This window comes from Caloenas nicobarica, chromosome 1 (genome assembly GCF_036013445.1).
Source record: "Caloenas nicobarica isolate bCalNic1 chromosome 1, bCalNic1.hap1, whole genome shotgun sequence".
Classification (NCBI taxonomy): Eukaryota; Metazoa; Chordata; class Aves; order Columbiformes; family Columbidae; genus Caloenas; species Caloenas nicobarica.
The window spans coordinates 66,823,043-66,845,411 of record NC_088245.1 but is presented as its reverse complement, the minus strand read 5'-3'; the positions used below and the strand labels follow the sequence as shown (position 1 = coordinate 66,845,411).

General features: G+C 41.0%; 1 protein-coding gene across 3 annotated transcripts in view; it reads left to right on the top strand.

The window, feature by feature from the left end:
- The window catches only part of CACNA1C (calcium voltage-gated channel subunit alpha1 C), a 485,027-nt gene that overhangs the window by 367,823 nt on the left and 94,835 nt on the right, over positions 1–22,369 (top strand). For all 3 annotated transcript variants that reach the window (XM_065626926.1, XM_065626928.1, XM_065626927.1), the window contains exons 10-16: positions 43–133; positions 9,298–9,324; positions 11,470–11,630; positions 12,404–12,629; positions 18,570–18,777; positions 19,580–19,700; positions 21,640–21,754. In XM_065626926.1, coding sequence (XP_065482998.1) covers positions 43–133; positions 9,298–9,324; positions 11,470–11,630; positions 12,404–12,629; positions 18,570–18,777; positions 19,580–19,700; positions 21,640–21,754 — 949 coding nt within the window. The remainder of the gene's footprint in view (positions 1–42; positions 134–9,297; positions 9,325–11,469; positions 11,631–12,403; positions 12,630–18,569; positions 18,778–19,579; positions 19,701–21,639; positions 21,755–22,369) is intronic.

Below are 22,369 nucleotides of genomic sequence, written 5' to 3'. Positions count from 1 at the left end.
TCATGGCAAACCTTTTCTTTTTCTTCCTCTTGACTCCTACAGTGAGCATGCCCACCAGTGAGACTGAGTCCGTGAACACAGACAACGTTCCTGGAGCAGATATGGAAGGCGAAAACTGCGGTGCTAGGCTAGCGTGAGTACATATACACAGATACATGTATGTAGGGGTTGGATTGAGTTTGGTCAGTTAAAGCCAGGGCAAATGTCAGACTTTTTAAGGGGGAAAAAAACCCACAATGGATGAAAGGAGAGGGTGCAGAAGATCTGTTGATCCCAGTTCTTATCTTAATTGCAATGTAAACTCTCTCTGGACAGTAGTTGAGATCCTCTGGGTTTACATAGATGTAAATAAAGCATAGAATGCCTGGGATAAACAGATCTGGGTTTGCATAATAGCTAAAAGAAGAACTGATGGATAACAGTGTTCTTATTTTAAAATTCCTCTTTGGTGAGAGATAATTAAATCCAGGATATGTTGACCAAATAGTGGAAATGGCTGGTCTATCTGAATTTCTGTAATGATTCTTGTACACTTTACGATGTCTTGTAATAGAAATACATGGATGATAATGCCCATCCTGCAGCCTGAATTGCACACTTCAAATGCTGAACACAATACTGTAGTGACAAAGAAATACGTGTTGGGAGGGAGTAATTCATTCTTGAAATTGCACCATTGTAGTTAATGGAGATGCTCAAGAATGTGTGAGATAGCACTTATGGAATACCATATTATATGGTGTATTTTTCAGCATCACAGAGGGAAGAATATGCAAGAGGAGTCCTTTCTTCCCTTTTGCACAAGTTGAACAAAAACAGACTTTATGCTGTGGAGCGGATACGTTAGTCCCTCCAAATTTCCTTGAAAATTGGGCTAAGCATATCAGTGCTATAGCCTGTACCACGCTGGAGTATTTTGAGGCTCTGTCCTGTCCTTGGGCATACTTTGAGCCCTTCAGTGTTGGTCAAATGCTCCTCATAAGTACATAAAAATGCTCTATTTTGTCAGACCTGTGGTCCAGCTGGCTCAGTGTTCAGGTCTTGACAGTGACAGGAAGACAAGTGTGCAAGCCTGGCCATTTCCTACTTTCCAGCTGAATTTTGGTGCTCGCAAATTCGTGCTTCTTGGATTAGAGATGTTAGAGGACACACTTCTGCTTCTGCCTGTAGTGGCCATTTGTGGACCTCTCATCTATGGATTTATCTGAACCCACTAAGGCTGTCTGCCCTCACAGCCTCTGTGGCAACAGGTTTCGGAAGTTCACTACCTGCTGTGTAGACAAGAACTTTCTCATCTGTTTCAAGCTGATCTACTACTACTTTCAGTCAACGTCCTCTCCTAATACTGTGAGATTTGGTGATCAACAGTTCCACATTCAGCTTATCTATCACTTTCATGACTTTGTAAACCTTGATTGTATCTCCCACACATACCCTTGGCCCTCTCCTCTACAAACTGAAGAGGAGGAGATCTTATCTGCACTACAAGATGTGATATGTAGAATATGTTGTAAATTCAATCCGCTTTCCTGTATGTGTCAGCCAGCGACTTAGAAACCCCAGGGGAAATTCTTTATGATAGTTTTCCTTCACTTGCCTGCTGTTCCCTACATGCTGAGTCTGGCGTTTTAGTTTGGATTGTGAACTCCTTTCTGAAAGAACAAGGCTAGATCTATTCACAGGGCTGAGGCAGTTGTAGCCCTCCCTTTAGCACCCCACCAAGTTGCTCGTGCTCTTGTCACATTACAGGAAGCAGCAGCTGGGTATGTGACCACTTCTTCAGCTGGATCAAATTTGGAGAACCATCTCTATTCTGCAGTTATGGTTCCCAACACAATGGGCCCCCTGGTGCTACACAGTCCCAACAACAATGGCAACTGTTACTATAAAGTTGCATATATTTTTAATATTACAGCTTGCATTCATTTAATGTCCTTAATCCCAAGGGATCCTAGAGCACTTTATGAAATTTAAATGCAGGGATTGTTTTCACAACCTGAGAGTTCAGCCACTTCCAGGGTAAAATGTGACAGATGTTTAAAAACAAAGGGCACAAGTGTATAGGGAGATGTATGAGGGATAGCTTGTTTTGCACTGAAACTGCATGGGGAATTTTGGCAAGCAGAACATAATTATCTTAGCTGGAATGTGGCCAGGAGAGTTGAAGTTAAACCCAACTCTAAACATAATCATGACTTAGAATGGAGTTTAATTAAAATAGCCCAACGTGCCCACAGGAGAATGGCAGTACCGTGGTCTGGCACTGCGGTCGCTATACTCCTGGTGCAAGGAGAATGGATGGCTGTGTCCAGCACATTTTAGTGAAGAAGGCATTGGAAAATGACAGGAAAATACAACTTCATTTCTTCTTCCTATGTTGTAAATGTTAAAACAGGGCTCTAAGTTTCACCAGAGCAGGACGTGTAAGATTCGGGGTCATAAACAGTTTCTTTGCCACTTGCTGCTTCATTTGAAAATGCATGATGCATAGTAGGGGAATTGAAGTCTGTTATTGAGAGGGTTTTTTTACCCCTTACTCAAGGACAGTTAGGTTCCTCAAGGCCTCACTCAGATTGCTTTTAATCTCTGAGAGATGGATAGGCTCCTTCATCCAGGAAAATGAATGGCTGTATGATTGTATTTGAAATTCTGGAGTGAGATACAAATTTTGCCAATGCTTCCTGCTTTTGTAAAATGTTTGTTTCAAACTTGTGGAGCTGCAGATTCCTTAGTTATGGGTAAATTCAGACCTGCCCTTAATTCTGAGGCTTGGAATCCTTTCTGGTTTGTTTTGCTCCTGCATCACACACTCAAGCAGAGAGATAAACCAGCTTTCCTGATTTCAAGAAGTATTAAATCCTCTTCTTCTCACTGAGATCCTCATTTAAACCTCCCATAGGCCATTATTCCTGCAGGAACATATAAAATGTAAGCAAGAATTTATTTGAGTGAGCATCTTCTTGTATTGCAACCCAAACAGAGAATCAGAATTTGGCCTAGTGTTCAAGAATAGAACTAATTCATGTGAGAAGTCAGTTGAGCTTTTCTAATAAGTTCCTCATCTAGTAATGATGACTTTGAGTAAGCATTAATAGTTAGAGTCATGCCATCCTGATTTATTCTAGCTGAAGATTAGGCCTGGACCTTTGAACAGTCATCTGCCCTCTGGGTTTTGGTTTTGGAGTTGAAATGGCTAGAAAAGGTTTTGTTTGATTTTTGAGTTTCATCTATTGCAGATGAGTCTTCATTTTTACTAGCCTGCTAAGATCAGCTAATGGCCATGAGTCCCCATTGCCTTGCTATAAACACATTTTTTCCCAGAGGCCAGAGGTAGCACTGGGCAAGTTGAAACCAGGCATAACTGAAGCAACAGGGAGATTTCAAGTCAAAGGTAATATATTTATTTATTTAGTGGCATCAGGCTGCTAGGGTATTTAACCACCCCAGCACCACCACCATGGTGACAGGCTGACCCTGTCATCAGAATGCACTCATGATAAAAGGAAAAAAAGCACCTAGGAGACTGAAAGAAAAAGCATTTTTATTGAGAGTAACTTAGAATTACTGTCTTTGCTTTTATAAAAAGCTGTAGAGCTTTGAAAGGCTGGGTCTGTGAATGACAGAAAGATCTGCTTGAGAAGCCGGGTTCAGGCATGTCTTTTGGAAAAGGAGATCTTCCCTGACAGCCTTTCTCAGCTCTACAGAGACATATGCTATGTAACATCAGGAGAGTACCTCTCAAACACAAGCCATCTCCTATTGATGAATTGTCTCAAAGAAGCTTTTATTTCTATAGTATATATACTATAGAAACTGCCTTCATCAGCTGTGCTGTCTGGAGCAATGCCAGTCTTCAAACCAGCAGAAGGAGTTTCAGGAGGAATCTAACATCTAATCTCTCTTTGCTTGTTTTGTACATCCAGTTTCTTAGAACTAAAACCAAACCAAACAAAAACCTTATTCATATTCATTCCTGGTGTAATTCTGCTGCCATCAGGAGAGCTGTGGCAGGGACTAGTTCCCTTCATAAAATGGGTGTTAGCTTTATCAGGCACCTGAAACCTGAATCTGAAAAAGGTTTTGTAGGATTCCACAGGACGTTGAAAAGCGTCCCACAACTTTCACAGTCTATCATCCTTGTCATGGTGTTGCCTTGTGCTGCACTGACATCTGCCCTGCAGTAGAAGCACAACAGCTTTTATCCTCAAGGACAGCATTTGGAAGTGGAACTTATCTTACTTCCGATGTGTCACAGCTTTAATAATCTGTTGCCTCTGGGTACAAAGAAACATTCTTCCTCTGCAGCAAGCATCAGCGGCATAAACCAGAACTAGTAGCGATGGGTTTCTATTTACATGATAGCCTTATACCCAGGTCTTCGCAATAGCGAGCAATTTCCTTGAGCCTCTGTGGTTACTGCTGTACAGGACTTAGATTCCTGAGTACAGGCTATTGCTCATAATCAGTAGTAATCTGTTCTGTGCAGGATGTCAGCATATATAATCTTCCAATACAACCAGAATGTTGATTTTCTAGTACAACCAAACAGATCTGGAGTGCTATAATAAAGCTTACTTTTATACATCTGTATTAGCTCTAAAAAAAGAAGAAAAAAAAAATACCCTTGTGGGAACCAGTGTTCCATAGAGCCTCAATAAAAAAGTGAAGCACTTGAGCTCAAATGGAAAAAGAACTTAAAATTATCTGCTTTCACTGAAACAATAAGCCACTTGGCATTTTCACCTTGGCCAGGATTTCCATACATTTGAGGGACAGTTCAATTGCTTTTCCACCGAAGAGGGTTAAAACAATGAAACAGGATAAAACAAAACGAACAACCTACCCTGACTTTCCAACCAAAAACCGTGTGTCCTGAAAATATTATGGACAACAGAAGCTTTCCCTGGCAGCTGAACCATCAGCGATTTTCCCTTGGTGATTTTCTCGTTGTGAACATAATTCCTATGCAGCTCTTGCAATAATCAGCATAGGAGCCAGTGGTAAAGGCAAAAGAGTCTGTTTGCTTGGAAGTTCACTATAGCAGCTACTAGTTTTCACCTAATGAGAAGGTAGCCACCTTCCATGAGGACCAAAGTCCCCATCATCTCTGCCAAAAGCTTCAAAACCACTCCTGACTTCAGCAGGAAAACATACAGGATCGATCCTCATGCGTCAGCCTCAGCTACTGCTCTCCAATTTATTATGAGCAAGGTGTTTTTGATATTCACAGTCAGCTCTAGATATGTATCTGAAGGACAATAGCATGCCCTTGTGGAGGGGAAGTTATCTTCCTTCTTCAGATCTCGTGACAGGATCTTGCCTGTGACTTGCCACAGGGAGAGCAAGATTATTCACTAAATGCTGAAGTTCTGCTCTGTTTTCCCAGCCTGTTGAAGAGCAAACCAGCTCAATTTTAAGCTAGACAGACCTGGTTTTCTTAATGATGTTCTATAGATTCTAAATGCTGCTGGCCAAGAACCACCTCTCTCTTAAAACCAGTGTCGCTTCCTTCAGTGCTTGTGCAAAAAAGGGCAAGAATGGAAGAGGCGAGGCATTGCTGTGTGGACTCTGCTGAAATTCAGTGATAGCCTCAGCAGAAGGATCTCAGTCCACATCAGGGCATGAGTTATCCATGGCCAGTCATCTGTTCTGCTGGAAGCTTTTAGTTGATGGTCAGAAATAAGAAATGGTCATTGCATGTCCCTGTACAACTCCCCAGTGTTAATTGTGTTACACAGAAGGTAGCAGGCAGAAGGATGGAGGCCCATTGCTTCTGTGTAAGTTGCAGAGACATAACTGAGGGTAGAACTTAGCCCCAACACTTTATTAGGCTGAGAAATTATCAAGTATGCGGCATGCATTCCTTAAAAATTTCAAGTCACTATATGGTCTTGTCCCAGTAATATGTGAAAAAAGGCCTCTGGAGTGGGCATCTTCTCTTCAGGGCTGCCAGAATCCTGACTAGAAGGAATGAAATGTCATCAGCAGGAACAGAGAGAAGGGAAAAATGTGGTGCTGCCTGACCAGTAACTGCATGAATACACGGTACTGCACCAAACCAGAATCATTATCACACCAGGACTGTGTTCTCACAGTTCTAAAATCTGTAAGATTTGCACGGTGCAGCTCTTTTGATGTTGCCCAAACTTGTGTATGACGCAGAGGCATAGTAAGTAAATTTCTGAGAACTTTTACTAGTATCCAAGGGCATTTTTAAGTCCTCATGAAGATAGTTGCCTATAGGCAGGATCGTATAGTGTAAAAGTAATTGTGACTAGCACGCCAGATAATTTTGTGGTCATGTTTAGTAATTTCTACACCAGAAAACAACTATAACATGGCCTTTGCATCGTGCTTGGAGACCTACAAGATTTTTCTAGAATTTTTTGTTGTGTGTACAATTATACAAAATCTTCAATCCGTGTTATGCAACAGTGTCACATCCTTCACAAGCACATCATTCACAAGTTTCTCTTCTTTGGTGTCCACCATAAACAGAGAAATGAAGACTTTATCTCTCAGACTGTGGGATATCTTACTGTGCTTGAATTATGCTGATCATCCTGAGTTTATATTGATAAAATATTTAAAACTCCCTATCTTATCTGTATGCGGTACATAACTAGGTAAGGTTAGAAGAGTTTTAGAGATTTTAAAACATAGCTAGCCAAACAGTAGAGGTTTGATTTTTGTGTTTGTCTTTCTAAAATATAATCTGAGTTACATGGTTCCTATGATAAAAACACTCACTAGTGATCTGAATTGGTTTTCAAATAGGCTCCTATACCATGGTTTTAAACACTAATTTCTCAAGACATTCCAGAGCTGGACACAAATGGAGATACTCTCTCCCAATGACATAAAGCTCCCAGGACACCAGGGATGCAAGAGGTCCATGTTGAAACTCAGCAGAGAATCTGGTCTGCCCTGAACCCCTGGCAAGTGCCAGTTTGGAACTTTCACAAAGAGGCCATGGCAAGGCCCCAAATCCAAACTATTTGACAGCCCCTAGTGATGCCATAAAAGCATTTTTTATATGACATTATTAGCCCTAGTTCTGAAATACAAAAGATTCTTAATCATAAGGGTCATTTCGAAAATGTGTTTCAGATTCAGGCATAATGTTTTCAGAACCAGTTATTGTACAGTTTGCGTTTCCAAAATTCCATTTCACTCTTGGATTCTGCCTCTAAATATAAATCTTTTCCTCCTTCCTTGTCCTGTTCTATATATATAGCACACCCACATGTGATAAAGCCTTCTGCCATAGCAGTAAGGCAAGGGAGGCGGGGAGGGGAATGCTGTAGCTAACCTGTGGGAGCACTGAATGCACTTGGCTGCTGTTCATAATGCTCCAAAGATATAATTATCACATGCATGATGAGTACTACACCTGCTACATCTCTTTTGCTTAAATAAATAAAAGATTCCTTAAATGCTGCACAACTCCCTTACTGGGAAAACACTAGCCAGAGAGGTCATCAGAGGACTTCACGCTCCCTGCCCTTCACCTTTCACAAGGCAGGTTCCCCATGACGTCTCTCTTGCTCTCTTTTCCTACCCACCTCCAGCCTTTTCCTGTGAAAGTCCTTACCATCTCCTGTTCAGTGCCCAACTTTCTCCTTCATTGTGATTTTTTCTTCTTTTTCTTTGCCCTGTCCTTGTCTGAGCCTTCTTTCCTGTTGCCTGTAGATCTGATTCATTGCAGTTCGTAGGTTGTGCTTATCAAGCAAGAATTCTCAGTGAGAAGTTTGGATAGCTTTAACACCAAGACTGTGCTTTGTTTGGTGCTTCACTCCTCATCCTTGTTAAAGCTCGTTTTGTCTTTGCAGCAAAGTTAACATTCTGTTCAGCCAGTGCATTATTTCTTCTTTATCTAAAGAGTTCTCGCGTGTGTCTGTAACCACACCGCTGCCTAGTATATGGCCTAGACAAGCTGCCTGTGACACAGCAGGAATGATGTGTTCAGTGAAAAGGCTTTTTTTTCTTTTTTTTTCCTTTTTTTTTTTTTGGCTTGGACCATCTGCTGGTGAAATGTTTCTGTCATTAAAATCTCTTCCACATAAGGAAACTGACCCATCACTGATTACTTGTCAGTGACCGATGTCCTCAAACAGGGACATGACCATTTTTAAGACTGCTATAGAAAGTAGTGTTACATGCGTTGCGAATTACTTCGTCCCATGTCTACCAACAGTGAATCCATTTTTAAGCTAGTACAGTAAGACCTTCGCTGACTGTTATAAAAAATGAATCACTTTCCTATCATAGAGGGAACCTTAGGAAATGCTTCGACCCAGCAGAAATATCTTGTTCATAGTCACTCCCTAGATTCTCATTTATTCTGTTATTGCTAGTGGATTTTGAAGCATCCTAAATCACCTCTGACTCATGTCATTGCATCCATATACCTTTATTTCTCTCTGTGCACCACTACGTATGTACCAAAAGGCAGCCAAGGACTTCAAAGGCTTTATAGGACATGTGTCAAGCAGGGCAAGGCAGTGGTTGAAGAATTGTGGTCTATCTCTAGCTGTGCCTGTGACTTCTCATAAAAGGTTGATGAGGTAAATAAACCCAAGTGCAGGGAATTAGATACCTAAACACATATATAGTGGGAACGTGGCCAAATTTTCAGGAAGGTTTAAGTCCCAAAATTTCATTGATAGCAACAGAATCTGCTATTGTTCAGACCCTTTTGAATTCAAGCCAATTTATATAGATAAAAAAGACAAATAAGTGTTAGTATCCAAGTTTGGAAATATCTGCCATGCACTGTTTTTCCTTCAATTGCTGGGGGAAAAAAAAAAAAAAAGCATTATAGCATTATTTTCCCTATTGTTTCATAATGTTCTTCTATATCCTGAAGTGACAGGTCATGTGTGAAAGCAACAAGTCTGTCTATATGAAGTCACACATATTTTAATATAAGAAAAAAACCTAGTGACCAAAAGAAAAAAAGAGTCGTACTTGAAAAATGAATTGGGTAGCAGATGTAGAGTGCCCCTAGCATTAGTCCAGACTTTTACCCAAGAGAAAAGCCAGTTAGTTCACTGATGTATGTAGGTGGTAGGATCCAATCATGGGATGACTCCTGCTTCGTGACTCCCACCAAAAAACAAGACTTGTATATCAGGGAATTCTAGCCTACATTGACTTACAGGGGATTCAAGAGGAAAACAGTATCCATTAAAAATTAATTAAACTTAAATTTGTTTCTTTCTATTGCTATTTTCATAAAAGCCTGGGAAGCATGGGGCAGCTTCAGAGACTTTAATGGCAATTCTTATCTTTCAGGCATCGGATCTCAAAATCAAAGTTTAGGTAAGTAAACCTGACTTTCGCTTTTCCTCCTTTCCCCAGGTTTTACTCCTTACTGTGTGAAGTGGTTTACTCCTGCATCTGTGGATCACAGTGGTGATTCTAGGAAATACCGCCAAACTTGTCAGATTTTAGTCAGTCATCTAACAAAAATCAAGATCCTTTTTCTTAGTTTCATACTGAAATAAGGCACAGGGACTACTGACAGTATTTCACTCAGATGTACCTATCTGATTGCTACCCACATATGTCAAGCCATAAAATGTAAAAGCAGAAGAAATAAGAGTTCAACCACATAATTATACTACATCCATCAACATCAACCCTGTCAGCTCAAGGTTCTCTTTCCTACACTTTGTTGTACTACTCTGCTTTGCTTGATTGCAAATCTTTCAATTGGTGAGGTTTGCATCTTATTTGTGAAATTCTCCCTTTCACCATGGGACATGTGGAGTTTTTCTGGTGATATTTGTTTTTCTGTTGACTTTAAGCTTTTGAAAATGTGAAGCAGTCCCCAGGTGGTCATTTGTGCATTTCCATTGGAAAGGCTGACTCAACTTGTGGAACTTCGTTGTTGAGGTCCCAGTTCATTTCTACCTCTTCAGTAGGAAACCAGCTGCCTCCATTACACTGAATCCGAAGTCAATTTTATTGAAAACTAAATTAATTTTCAGAATATCTGGAACAAGTGGGTACCTTAGTCCTTCAGCTTACCTAAATAATGAACAATAATGTAAATTCAGGAATGCACATATGTGTACATACTGCCTATATGCATCCCTGTACAAAGAGTTGTGTACATGATCACATTCCTACTATCCATGGATTTATTTGTATGTAGGTGTAAGCACAAAACCCACTTGTATCATCACATGGTCACGTGCATGCACATTTGTGCACAAGTACACACAAAAGTGTGTGGGATTGCTAATGATTTAATGAAAACACGAGTGTCTAAGTTTTGTGCCCATTTTGAAAGTTGAGAAAATCATTTCTTGTCCCAAATCCACTGCAAAACACACAACCCTTATTAAATGTTTGTTCTGGCTAGACTGGGTGACTTTATAAATTGCATATCTAAAACAGCCCGGATTTGATTACCTGTTAAAACATTGTTCCAAAATTCTTGGCCAGTGTGCAATGTTCACGTTGCCTGGGTTGGTTGATTTGGATACTGAACCCTGACCTCAAGCACAGCCATAGTTTATCACTGGAAGTAATATATAAGAGAAGACTAGCCAAGAAAAGGTCTCTCTTCCTCTAATGTCGTACATGTGTGTGTCTCTAAAGACACACATACGCGTGCGTCTCTAAAGACACACACACATGTGCACACATACACATATACATGTATATAATATCTGTATAAAACTATTAGCTTTATTATACAGTGGCAAGGGTTGCCTGGAAACTGGTTGCTATGTAAGTTAAATTCTGAAGAGTAGGAGGTGTGTAATTAGCTTTAAATATCTTCTGTGGTTAGTAATTACCCTCAGAAATCAGTGACACAAGGGGATGCGTTCATGGAAGGCAAACTTTAAAAGGTCTGTTGATTAGCAAATGGTATCCTTCGTTCCAGGCATGAAGGTGAGATGCTGGGGTCCCCTAAGTTTTGTTCTCCTGTTCAGAGTTAGCCCTCACATTGGTCTTACTCCTGAACATTGCTGAATGTTGGAAATGTTCCATGGGTTTTAGTTGACCTCATCTCTCCAAGGACTTAATCCAAAGGTCCATGGTATATAGTGGATTTCTTTTCATTGACTGCCCTGACACTGGGCAAGGTCCCATTGCAGGCCACAAGCATTAAATACAAGAATAAGAATATTTTTTGTGGGAACTGGGCTAAAATCCTCTCAGGATAGCTGTGATGGATGTCTTAATAAGATTAGGACATTGCCTGAAGAGGTTTATTCACCCCTAAATGTTGCAAATTGTCTTAGGGACTAGCTTTATTCATGTGGTTAAAGGAAGGATGATCACAACTGTCGATTCAGATGAGAATGAGGGAATATTTCTCAGGGTGAACTTTAAAGTTATTCTCTACCCCTCTTGAACAATAAATCAAGACTACAGTCTCTCTCAACAGAGATGTGCAATAGCCTAAGGATCCCTATCTGAAAAGAACTTTTCCTGTTCCAATTTTTCAAGTCGTTACTGGCGCCGATGGAATCGATTCTGCAGAAGAAAGTGCCGTGCTGCCGTCAAGTCCAATGTTTTCTACTGGTTGGTGATCTTCCTTGTGTTTCTCAACACCCTTACCATTGCCTCTGAACACTACAACCAGCCAGACTGGCTCACAGAGGTCCAAGGTGAGGAGAGGCGGACGGTTCTGCTTATTGTTGTCGGTGTCAAAAAAAGGGGCCAAGGGACAAGCTGACACATTAGACTGCACGATGTAAAAGGAGCATACGCAGCTTCAAATAGTCCTCTGTCTGTGCAAGATCTTAAATAATACAACAAAATATCTGCCTACAGTGGGAGAAGTTTCAGGGAAAACATAAGTCAAAGCAGCGTTCCACTGGGTATATGTGAAATCAGGAGCTAATGTTAAATATATATTTGCAGCAACTGAATTTCCAATTTATGGATAGCTACTGGAGCCACAGGTTCTCCAAGGTTTTCCCTGAAATGGTATTTGTGATAAATTCTAGTTAGCAGGGAAGTGAGGAAGAGTGATTTGTAAAGTTCTTCTGTCTGCAAAACAGTTGAATCCTCACTGGAGGTGAGAGCAGCTGAAAAGCTTAATTAAGCAACAGTAGGTAGCACAGCAGCTCTTCTATTCCCACTCTCATCTGCAGATGACAAGCGTGATGGGAGATTGTGCACAGGAAGGCATGTTCCTGTCATGGAGGTTGTGTGGTTGTGTAATACATCACAGCTGTATGTGCAATACATAAGAATCTCTGTAAACATCTTTGTAAAACATTTCGGTGAAAGAGATGCCCATGCTGACCCAAGCTTATATGGAGTTAACCTTTCAGACTGATCCTAGAAGGGGTTTCTTATAGGAAAGGGCTGATGGTTAGCTGTGATGATCTTTTGACTAAGTTTCATTAATCTGTTTCTGTTTGTTTTTCATGAGACACTGCCAATAAGGTGTTGCTAGCTCTTTTCACGGCAGAGATGCTGCTGAAGATGTACAGCCTTGGTCTCCAGGCCTATTTTGTGTCCCTCTTCAACCGCTTTGACTGTTTCATTGTGTGTGGAGGAATCCTGGAAACGATTCTGGTTGAGACAAAGATCATGTCACCACTGGGCATTTCGGTGTTGAGATGTGTTCGACTCCTAAGAATATTTAAAATCACAAGGTACTTTTGTGCTTCTTTGGGAATGAAGGAGGGCTACTGCTCAATGTACAACATACACAGGGACAAGTCACTCACATCCCTGTTTTTTTCACTTTTTCTACCACTAACTGGGTAGTGAGAGTGCTAGGTTGACAGTCCTCATTCTTCTGAAATCTCTGGCAGGATGGGGAGGGCTGTACAGACTGGGTATCCCTGATGTGAGTGGTAAGGATTGGTGAGGAGTCTGACATAAGGGGATGGAAATGCTCGGTACCATGCAGATTGTTAAACTGAAATCCGGAAGGATAATGTGAGCTGAGCTTGGGCTCTTATGGTTCCCTGCAAAAGACAAAGTGAAAACAAAACAGCAGATAGCCTTGTGACCTTTTCTGTTGCTTTATGGTGACAGAGAGGAGCCTGAAAGTCTGCTTTGAGCCAAATGAACATTTGACTGAGAAACCTATGCCAGTTCCAGTAGACTCAACAGTGGCCTGAGCGATAGTGTCAACACCTGCAGCTATAGGCAAAGGATGTTGCCAACCCTTCTTCTTCAGAGGACTCTGGCATGAAGCAGCAACTCTGTGAAGAAATCAGATTTTTCCAAAATCCGGTCTCCCCTTTTTTCCTTTTCCTACTTTCTCCTCTCCCTCTGCATCAGGGCACAATGGTGTCTATTAAACAGTCGCTGCTTCCTGCAGTCAGGTACTTCCAAAACACCAGCTTGGTTTGACAGAAGTTTTTCAGCTTGAAGGGAGGTTGTAAAAGAAATCAGCTCCCAGCTTAAGCAGATGGGAGCTCTTGGAACAAATCTATCCAAGTGCTCACCCAAAGCAGCACAGAGTCTGCCTTCTCCCATGTGAGCACCTTATAAAAAGCTTGACTGAGGTGGTGAAAGAGTGCATTTTCTGCAAGCCCAGCTACGAAAATGTCCCTAGAATTACTATAAACTCTCCCAGAGGAAATTTCTGACAAATTTGAGATAAAAACCACAACACATGAGAAAAACAAGACCAAAACTGGAAGGCAGTCAAGGTGGCAGAACTGAGAGGCAGAAAAAACAGCAGACTTGGAATTGTGCATTGTACAAGATTTACCCTAAAAGCTTCTGAGCCTCATCTCTCTGGCAGGATGGATGGTTTTCAGGGTTAGATGGCAGAGACAGAAAATCAGTTTACAGTCTCAGAGAGAGAAGCCAAAGCAAAGCTACACTTATTAAAAAAAAAAAAAAATAAAGAAGTGGTCTGTTTACACTTGTGATCATAGAAGAGGGAAAAATGTTCCAGCTAATAGGAGTTTCCAGCAAGAAAGGCATCTTTGCCCTTTCAGAAATCGTGGAGATCTCTGGTCTGGTGACTGTTTTTCCTGGATCTTAGGGTTTGAAAGCTATCATCACTGAGTCCAAGGCCTGGTTTCTGAGGAAACCAGTAGCTGTTTCAGGCATTGAGTAATCAGATACACCCAGGGCAACATACCAATAGCTATAAAAGCATAAGTTTCAACATAGCATCCTGGAGAGGTCATTGTTTTTTCAAGATGTTTCTCCACTTCTACACAAAATATATACCCTATCTAAGAGAATTCTCTAGTAGAAAGGCAAATGCTGAGAGGATATCATTAATACTTTAGGAAGCTGGGCTACTGGACTACTCAAATATTCTGAAAGCTTCTGGCATAGATGTAATGTTGGAACCAACCAGCAGTAGGACTAGTTAGATTTACTTTAATTCTGTAGCAGAACTAAAATACAGTTTTGCATGGAAGCAAATTTTACCTGGAATATATCTCCTGCAAATTGTAAATGGGTCTGTATGTAAAGCATGGAGCTGAGGAATAACTTGTAATGAATAATGTATTAATTGGATTTAGCTTTCTTTCTTTTTCTTAAAATATTGGCAAGTAGGTTGCTGTAGTCTCAGATTTATCTGTGTTTTTTAATTATTTAGAATTTTCTTCATGATTTTTCCGCTCCGTGGGTGAAGTTCACCCTCATGTGGAAGGCCCTAGCACAAGCCTCCAAAGCAGTATTTTAGGCCCACTCATGTCTTACTGCAGGAGAGAATATTCTGGCATTAAAGCAAAACCTTTACTTCTGACATTCTCCAGTAAAATACAAATTTTTCCATTTTTCACTCAGCTCTAAATACAATTTATTGACAATGTTATCAATACTGGTGGAATACACCACCGGAGTGCAATGATAATCCAGAAGGATACAATCCTAGAAAGCTGGGGAGGGTAGGAGGGGTGATAGTGTAATGTTTTATGTCAAATATCTAGTCATGAGCAGTGACATGGGGACATATAGTGGAGATGGAAAGAGTGATAATCAAAGACATTAAAAAGGCACAAAGCAGGAAAATTATTCTGAGGAGAGTAAATCAGTAGGTAGCCTAATCTATATATTTGTATGAATTTTCTGTGGTAAACACCAAGCACAAACAAATTCTGGGCGCATCAAGAGGATACACTTCTAGGAAAATCACAAATACAGCTCCTTAATATAAAAGAAACAAATAGAGACACCATCAGATGAACAATGCATCATTTTGAGAACCACATTTAGAATTTCAAGAGCAAACATTTTTTTCAAAGTTATAAATACTCTTCAGAATCATTTAGTCTTGTACATTAGACAAGCAGATAATACAATCTGTTTATTATCCCTGTTTTTCATAGGACTTTGCAGAAAATCTCCCTTTGCTATGAGAAGGCAAATTATTTTCTCTTTATAAATAGGCCTTTACTGCTTTATAAACCCCTATATTTATCCCTTTATAATTAATATAGAGATATATATATTTGTAACAGCATACTGAAATTCGACATTTTATACTTCATCTAGATATAACACTGTTAAGTGTGAGGAGGAGAGACAGGGCACCTGTTTTTTGTACCTGCTTGTGGTTGTATATTAGATGAACAGTATGGGAAGCTTTCCTATGATGAGACTGCCAGCTGTTGCTACTGTTTTAAGCTCTGGATCTGTGAATGCCAGTATCATAAAGACATAGTGGAAGGCAATGGAGAGGAGAGGAGGAGAGAGGGAGAGGAAGGAGGGGAGAAGAGAATAAAAGAACACATTAAGTTCTAATCCCGTTCTGCGACTGATTTTTGTGTGAGACGTTGACCAAACCATTTAACTTCTCTACATCATTCCTTCACTTTGAAAACAGGGATCATAACCATGTCCTGCTCACTGGGGTTTCGCAGTGTCTCCTTGACTGGCACCTCCAGGCTCCAAGATCTGCCAGTGGGAGATGTCAAGAAGCACCTTCATTTCCCTCTAAGTCTGAGGCAGAAGCAGTGCTTTCTCTCATACCTCCCATTATATGCTACCTGGTCCAAACCCTCTGATTCCACCCAGCAGTGCCATGAGATTTATTGTAGCTGTATTTTCTTTGTAGTATGTTAACCAAAAAGGACAAAGTAGTGAGAGACTTTTTCTTTGTCTGGGCTTCAACCATTCCTGCTTAAAAGCCTCGAGTGACCCCAGATCTCACTTTGAGAGGGTGTTCATGCTAGTTCTGCAACCATCTAATCTGACAGATGGTAACCTCAGGTCAGGCTCCTAGAACACTAAGATAAGATAATTGTTATTTTTCCTATCCTCTATTTTTTTTTTTCTTTTTTTTTCCCCCCCAATGATTGGTTTGTTCGCTTTTCTAATGGCGTTGTATTTCTAGCTGGCACTCAGTACACAGATAAAACAGCACTAATCTTATCACCGGGTCATCTCAGTTAATTGCTTTAAGTTTGGTAGTTACATAAGAAACTGAATCTCAGGTATTGAGCCATTTGTAAGAAATGCAGGGCTGATAAAAGTCTGGGCAATTGTGCTCTGAGATAGCAGAGCGTTAAGCTTAAAGTGAGTCCCTGAGACTATTCAGATGTATAACAGCATTCCTGTATGCCTCTAAAGAGCACTGCTAGAAACACTTAGAAAATGTGTATCCTGGCTGGCATTGGAGGACCTGGAGAGATATTCTGGACCCCATCAATTTCAGGTTTAAGGATGGTAAAGTCAGTCGAGTTTCATCAGAAATGAATTTTTCCCTTTTCCTGTGTCACTTTTCCTTCCTCCCAAAGTGTAACAGTATGTGAGCTGTAAGCAGAAACGCAAATACAGTGAGCTGTTACATTGCACATTCAGTGCAGATATTTGGTGGCACTAAGCCCACAGTTTCCATGCCCTTACCTTTGCTCTGTATTTTTTCGTTGCTCATGTCTTTAATTGCAGTTAAACTTTAAAGCATTATAGTTTCATCTGAAGTGTTGAGGCTGGGCTGGAGGGAAAACATCACAGTTCTCTTTGAAGCTCAGCCCTTGGAGATGAACCAGTTGCTGAACTTCAGAGGACATGGTGGTGTCCCTCTGCAGATCAGATTGATAACCTTCATAAAGTGATTGGGCTGCTCAAACACTCCTGACTTCCATGGGACAAGTCTTCTTTTTACACTGACATTTAAAAATATTAATTTAACTGGGATTTTAAGAATCCTTGTCTCTAAAGACCACACTATCTTCAGGAAAAAAAAAACCTGTATGTTGAAGGATCAGGCTTCCTCAAAGGATCAAGAGCATTAGACATGTCTGCCATCCTTCTCAAGTGGAACTTTTGTCTCTGAGGAAAATATGGCTACATATTCGGAGTTCTCTAAGGAAAGAAAGGTTCGATGTTAAGGGCTTGGGCAGAACGAAATGGAGGACATTGGCCATGGTGGAATCTCAAAGTAGGGTAGTAGGCCACAAGAGATGCTGCTAGAAGGAAGACTTGGAGATCAAAGGACAACATTAGTGGCTTGCTGACCTGTGAAAGTTGTCGAACTTTGCTAATAATATCCATTCAAAATGGCGTGATTAGAACATGACAGCTAATCTTCAGCCCAGTCTGAATGCTCTGTAAGACTCGAAACTGCCTAAAAGAGAAGTGGTCATGGCTAGTAAAGCAGTTCACAAAGAGTGGTTGAGCAGATGCAAGACTGAAGTGGAAGTTGCTTCATCGGTAATGTGGTGGATTCTTTAGCAATTTTTTCTAAAGTTTTTTTCCAACACATGGCTACTCTGCAGGCTGGCAAAGAATTCAAGCAAACCGACATGCTGCAGCAGAGCGTGCTGCTGGCATCTCTCTCTCTGAACCCTAATGTGAGACCACAAGGGCAAGAAGATTCTTTCTCTGAATCATACATCAGTCTGATCTGGGCACAAGCCTGAATACACTGGAAGAGCAGCTCTTAGCCATCCTCCCATCTGAATGAAGCCCTTCCCAAATGTTCTGCAGCCTGTTTGAGGAAGTATAGTGGATTTGATACCCACAAAAGTTGTGATGGTGTGCTCTTCCAAGATCAAAGGAAACTCTGGACTTTATGGATGTAGAGCACTGGAATCTCTTTTAGGGTCCATGTAAAAGAACCTTTAATGTCTTTCTCATTCCTCACAATCCCAGAAAGTTTAGCAGCCTCCCTCTGTGAGTGAGCCCAAGCACATACTCACACACCAGATTTTGGACAACTTTGTATTTGCATCCAAACTGTTTCCCCATCTGCTTTTGTTAGTTATTACAGGCCATTCTCTGGAGTGAGGTATTCTGGCTGCCATAACATCTGTGAGTGTTGTAATGATGTTGGTTAGAATGTAACTCACTGAAGCAGCAAGAACTAATCACCGTATATTGATATAAGATTTGCAGAGCCTTAGATGGAGAGTGCTGCAATAATCTTCTGGGTGTGCATATGTGGTTGGGGGATGGAGGGAATTGTGTATGTACACGTGGGGTGGTAAAATTACTCATTAGCTGCAGTAGGTCTCATTATCTTAGGGAAGCACATCAATGATTCACTGCTTAACAGGGTGTTTGGAAATGCCTGCTTATAGCAGAAGGCAGCCTGAACCAATATCCTGTGCAGTCCATGAGCACCTGTCTTGGACTGAAGTAATTTTAACTGCCTCTGTTTTGTCTCCCAGATACTGGAACTCCCTGAGTAACCTTGTGGCTTCACTCCTGAATTCAGTCCGCTCCATTGCCTCCTTGTTGCTGCTTCTCTTCCTCTTCATTATCATCTTCTCACTCCTGGGGATGCAGCTCTTTGGGGGCAAGTTTAACTTTGATGAGATGCAGACTAGGAGGAGTACTTTTGACAACTTCCCACAGTCCCTCCTCACTGTGTTTCAGGTAAGCACAAGAGCGGTCCCAACAGGGCAAATACATTGTGTTTACATGGGGCAAGACAGAGAGCAGGTCCTGCACCCTGCCCCTGCAGCCTGACGGTCCCCAAGACTGGACATCAGGCTAACGGCTCCAAAAGCAAAGTGCCACACTGTGCTGCCAGCATAGAGGTATTCCCTTCCAAAGTGGGGAACTGAAGCCAAAATCCCTGTATGTAGCAAGGCCACTAGGTCTTAGCAGGACAGAAGAAGAGAATGGCCATTGCCATGTCCCAAGGCAGCACCTGCACCACAAAGCCCAACCCTGTAGCCACTTTCTCCCTTCCCACAGTACTGGGGAACAAATATCTGCTCATAGCACCATATAAGTAATCAAATGGCCTTTAAACTGACTGCAGGGTTGGGAGTGATCAACCAAGAGCATCGACATCATGATTTCACGCGCAAAGCGAAGGGCAGTGGCAGGGAGGGCTGTCTGAAACAGACACATGGGAGGGAAACGCCTGCAAGAGTTGGAGATGCTTGAGCAGTGTTCTCTGGGAGTGCTTTTGGGCTTCAACCATCATCTTCAAGGGGACATCTGGGGTTTTTTTACACTTTGAGCACAGGCCCTCTTTGCATTTTCCTTGTTCTGTTTTTGTTTTGCTTTTTTTAAGAAAAAATTTGTAGATGGGCACAGCCAGACTCTCCAACCATCCTGGGGGAGGGTATGTTCTCTGGGATAGCAGATATCTTTGTGTTAATGGGGTTTTCAAATTCTCTGTGTACTCTAACACTGTATCCCTTATTGGTGGGAATGTGTCATTTAGATCCTGACTGGGGAGGACTGGAATTCGGTGATGTATGATGGGATCATGGCTTATGGCGGCCCCTCTTTTCCAGGAATGTTGGTCTGTATTTACTTCATCATCCTCTTCATCTGTGGAAACTGTATCCTTTGACACTACTTTTTTCTCCAAGGGGGGCTGAATTTAAAGCCACTCTTTACTACTTTGTTATGTCAGAAAATAATGAATTTCGTACCTCACATTTTTACCTTTTCCCTAGGTCTGAATTTTGGCTTTGCACTTCCAAAAGTTTAACGAGTTTGTTTAATTTTAGCTAGTGTTAAGGCATATAAACAGTTGGAAGAGCCAGTTATGTGCCAGTTTCACATGCTAGCTTTTATTTAGTACCTTTTCATGTTTAGTGCTTTTATTTTTCTTTCCCTTTAATCCTCCCATAGGTTTTTCCTTCCTGCCTTCTCCAGAAACTAGTCTCTGTGTGTACCTACTGTGCTTATTGCATATTTTTGCTTTAATTGCCTTTTCAGTAATATATTCCAAGTGCTTTCATCCCAGCCTTATGTGGAATAAAAATACGTATAATCTACAATATGCTATATACAAATGCCATAATAGGAATAACATATGTTTGACATAATTGATTTATGTGAGATCGTATATTAATTCATGTATAAACTAACAGGAACCACGTTCCATTTCAGTTACTGCAATCTGTGTGTTCTTCAAACAGAAAATCGTGTGCTCTGTTATCTTCCAGCCTGTGCTGGTGCTAAGTAACTTCAGTTCTCTCTGGCTTCAAGGTGAAGTGAGGCCACTGTACATATCCCAGGAGGTACAAAGCACATTGTATGATTAGGCTGTGAGTGTCTTTTCACAGGAATTTGCATATAACACAGAGCTATCGTTCTGTTTCATGTCTCACTTTGCTCCAAATTTGTTCATGTTTAGTTTGTGTTTCCCTAATAAATGGCCCTCCCATGTCAGAGGTGATGTTTCTTTTTATGCTGATTCTTCTATAAAGCCACCTTGTAGTCTCAGCCCAGCTCTTCTGGCCTTTCCTCATAACTCAGATGTCTCAAACCCTGTTATTTGACATTTCAGTTGACCTGCATGCCCTGTCTTCAAAATGAGATGGTGCAATTCCAGTTGTCTGAAGGTCGAGGTAGGCAGTCTGCCTGACAGCTTAAAAAAGCTACAATTTGGATTTGTTTGTGAACTGCAGAAGAAAGTGTGAGCCAGCTCTACATGCTGGCTGACTGTGGAGCCATTAGACCTTGGAGCCAGGGGAGAGTGGTGGCTATATTTCCAGACGAAGCCTTGAACTGCGGTTTACTTAAAAGTTATCATGATGTAATAAGACCCACTCTCACGAAATTTCTAAAATAAGCTGATATTCAGATTTGTAACACGAGATCTGAACACTGGCAAGAAAACAGTTGTGGATCCTTGCTCTGCAGTTAGATGGGCATGACTGACCATGCATGGACTCTTTGCTAGGAGATGGCAGAGTTGTCTGCTCAGTCCTTCAATGCCCAGACTAAATTAATTTCTTTTTGATTGTCTCAGAAATCCTAATGAGAGTGCAATGTTTGCTGCCCATAAAATCCACTTGTGTCTGTGGGAATACCTATAAAGAGGTTGTTCAACTCAAGTACATAGGCCAAAACTAGAAAGCTTAGGTGCCTTTTGGTACAAGGCTCTTGAATATGAGTGCTTTAGTAAAAGTGACCTAAACTGTCAAAAATTCAAAGCATTCAGTGCTCCTCTTGTCTTCAGTGAGATTTGTTGCACAAAAAATACTCTTTTGGGAAATCAGAAACTAAAATATAAGTCTGGATATAGATGTTTTATATCATTCTGCTGTGAAATTTTGGAAACCCCACACAATGTATTAGCCATTTGGATGGAAGGTGCATGTTTATGCATGCTGGATATGCACATCCTGAACATTTGCGTGAAATGGAAGTTTGGAAAATCCAAGAGATCGGACGACAGGTTGCTAAAAAATTTCAATTAAAAAACCTTCAGTATAATGTTGTTCTGCAGTTTTCAAAGCCCATTTTCTTTAATTAGCACACAAACAGATATCCTGCTGAATGTATTTTTGGCTATTGCTGTGGATAACCTTGCTGATGCTGAGAGTTTGACATCTGCACAGAAAGAGGAGGAAGAGGAAAAAGAAAGGAAAAAGCTAGCGAGGTAAAGCCATTTGCATACACCCATCTACGCTCATATGCATGCATTCCTGTGTGTATAATTACACACATTATGCACATATATATGTGCAACTAAGTATGTGTGTATAAGTAATATTTCTGTATAACTTCTCTGTGTGTATAGATTATATATAATGTGATTCATGTAATTATATGTGGAATTATGTATATATAATTTTTTATGTAAAAGAATTCAAACTCAAGGAAAGAAACTATCATGAGCTGGGAGTCTCCACAATTGCAGTGATGTGAGCAGAGGAAAGCAAGCCTGGGTGATTGATGAGCTTTCAGGGCATCAGCAGAGAATGAGTGTGAAATGGTGTCAATGTTGCAATCCCATTTGAGTCTACCTATTACCTTCTGATTGCTTTGGACCACAAGGCATATTTTCAGACTATCATTCCCATGACAAGACTCAGCAGCTTCCTTCTCTTTCAATGCCACATGCTCTTCTTGTCAGTCCTTTTAGTGTTTCTGCAGACGCTTAGGAGGCACGAGCTGGTTGTAGAGCATCTCTGATGATCCCAGCTTCCAGCAGCTGGGAAGCCTCTCCTTACTGGTTATTCCTATCCACTGTCCTCCAGGCTGCTTGAAGGGG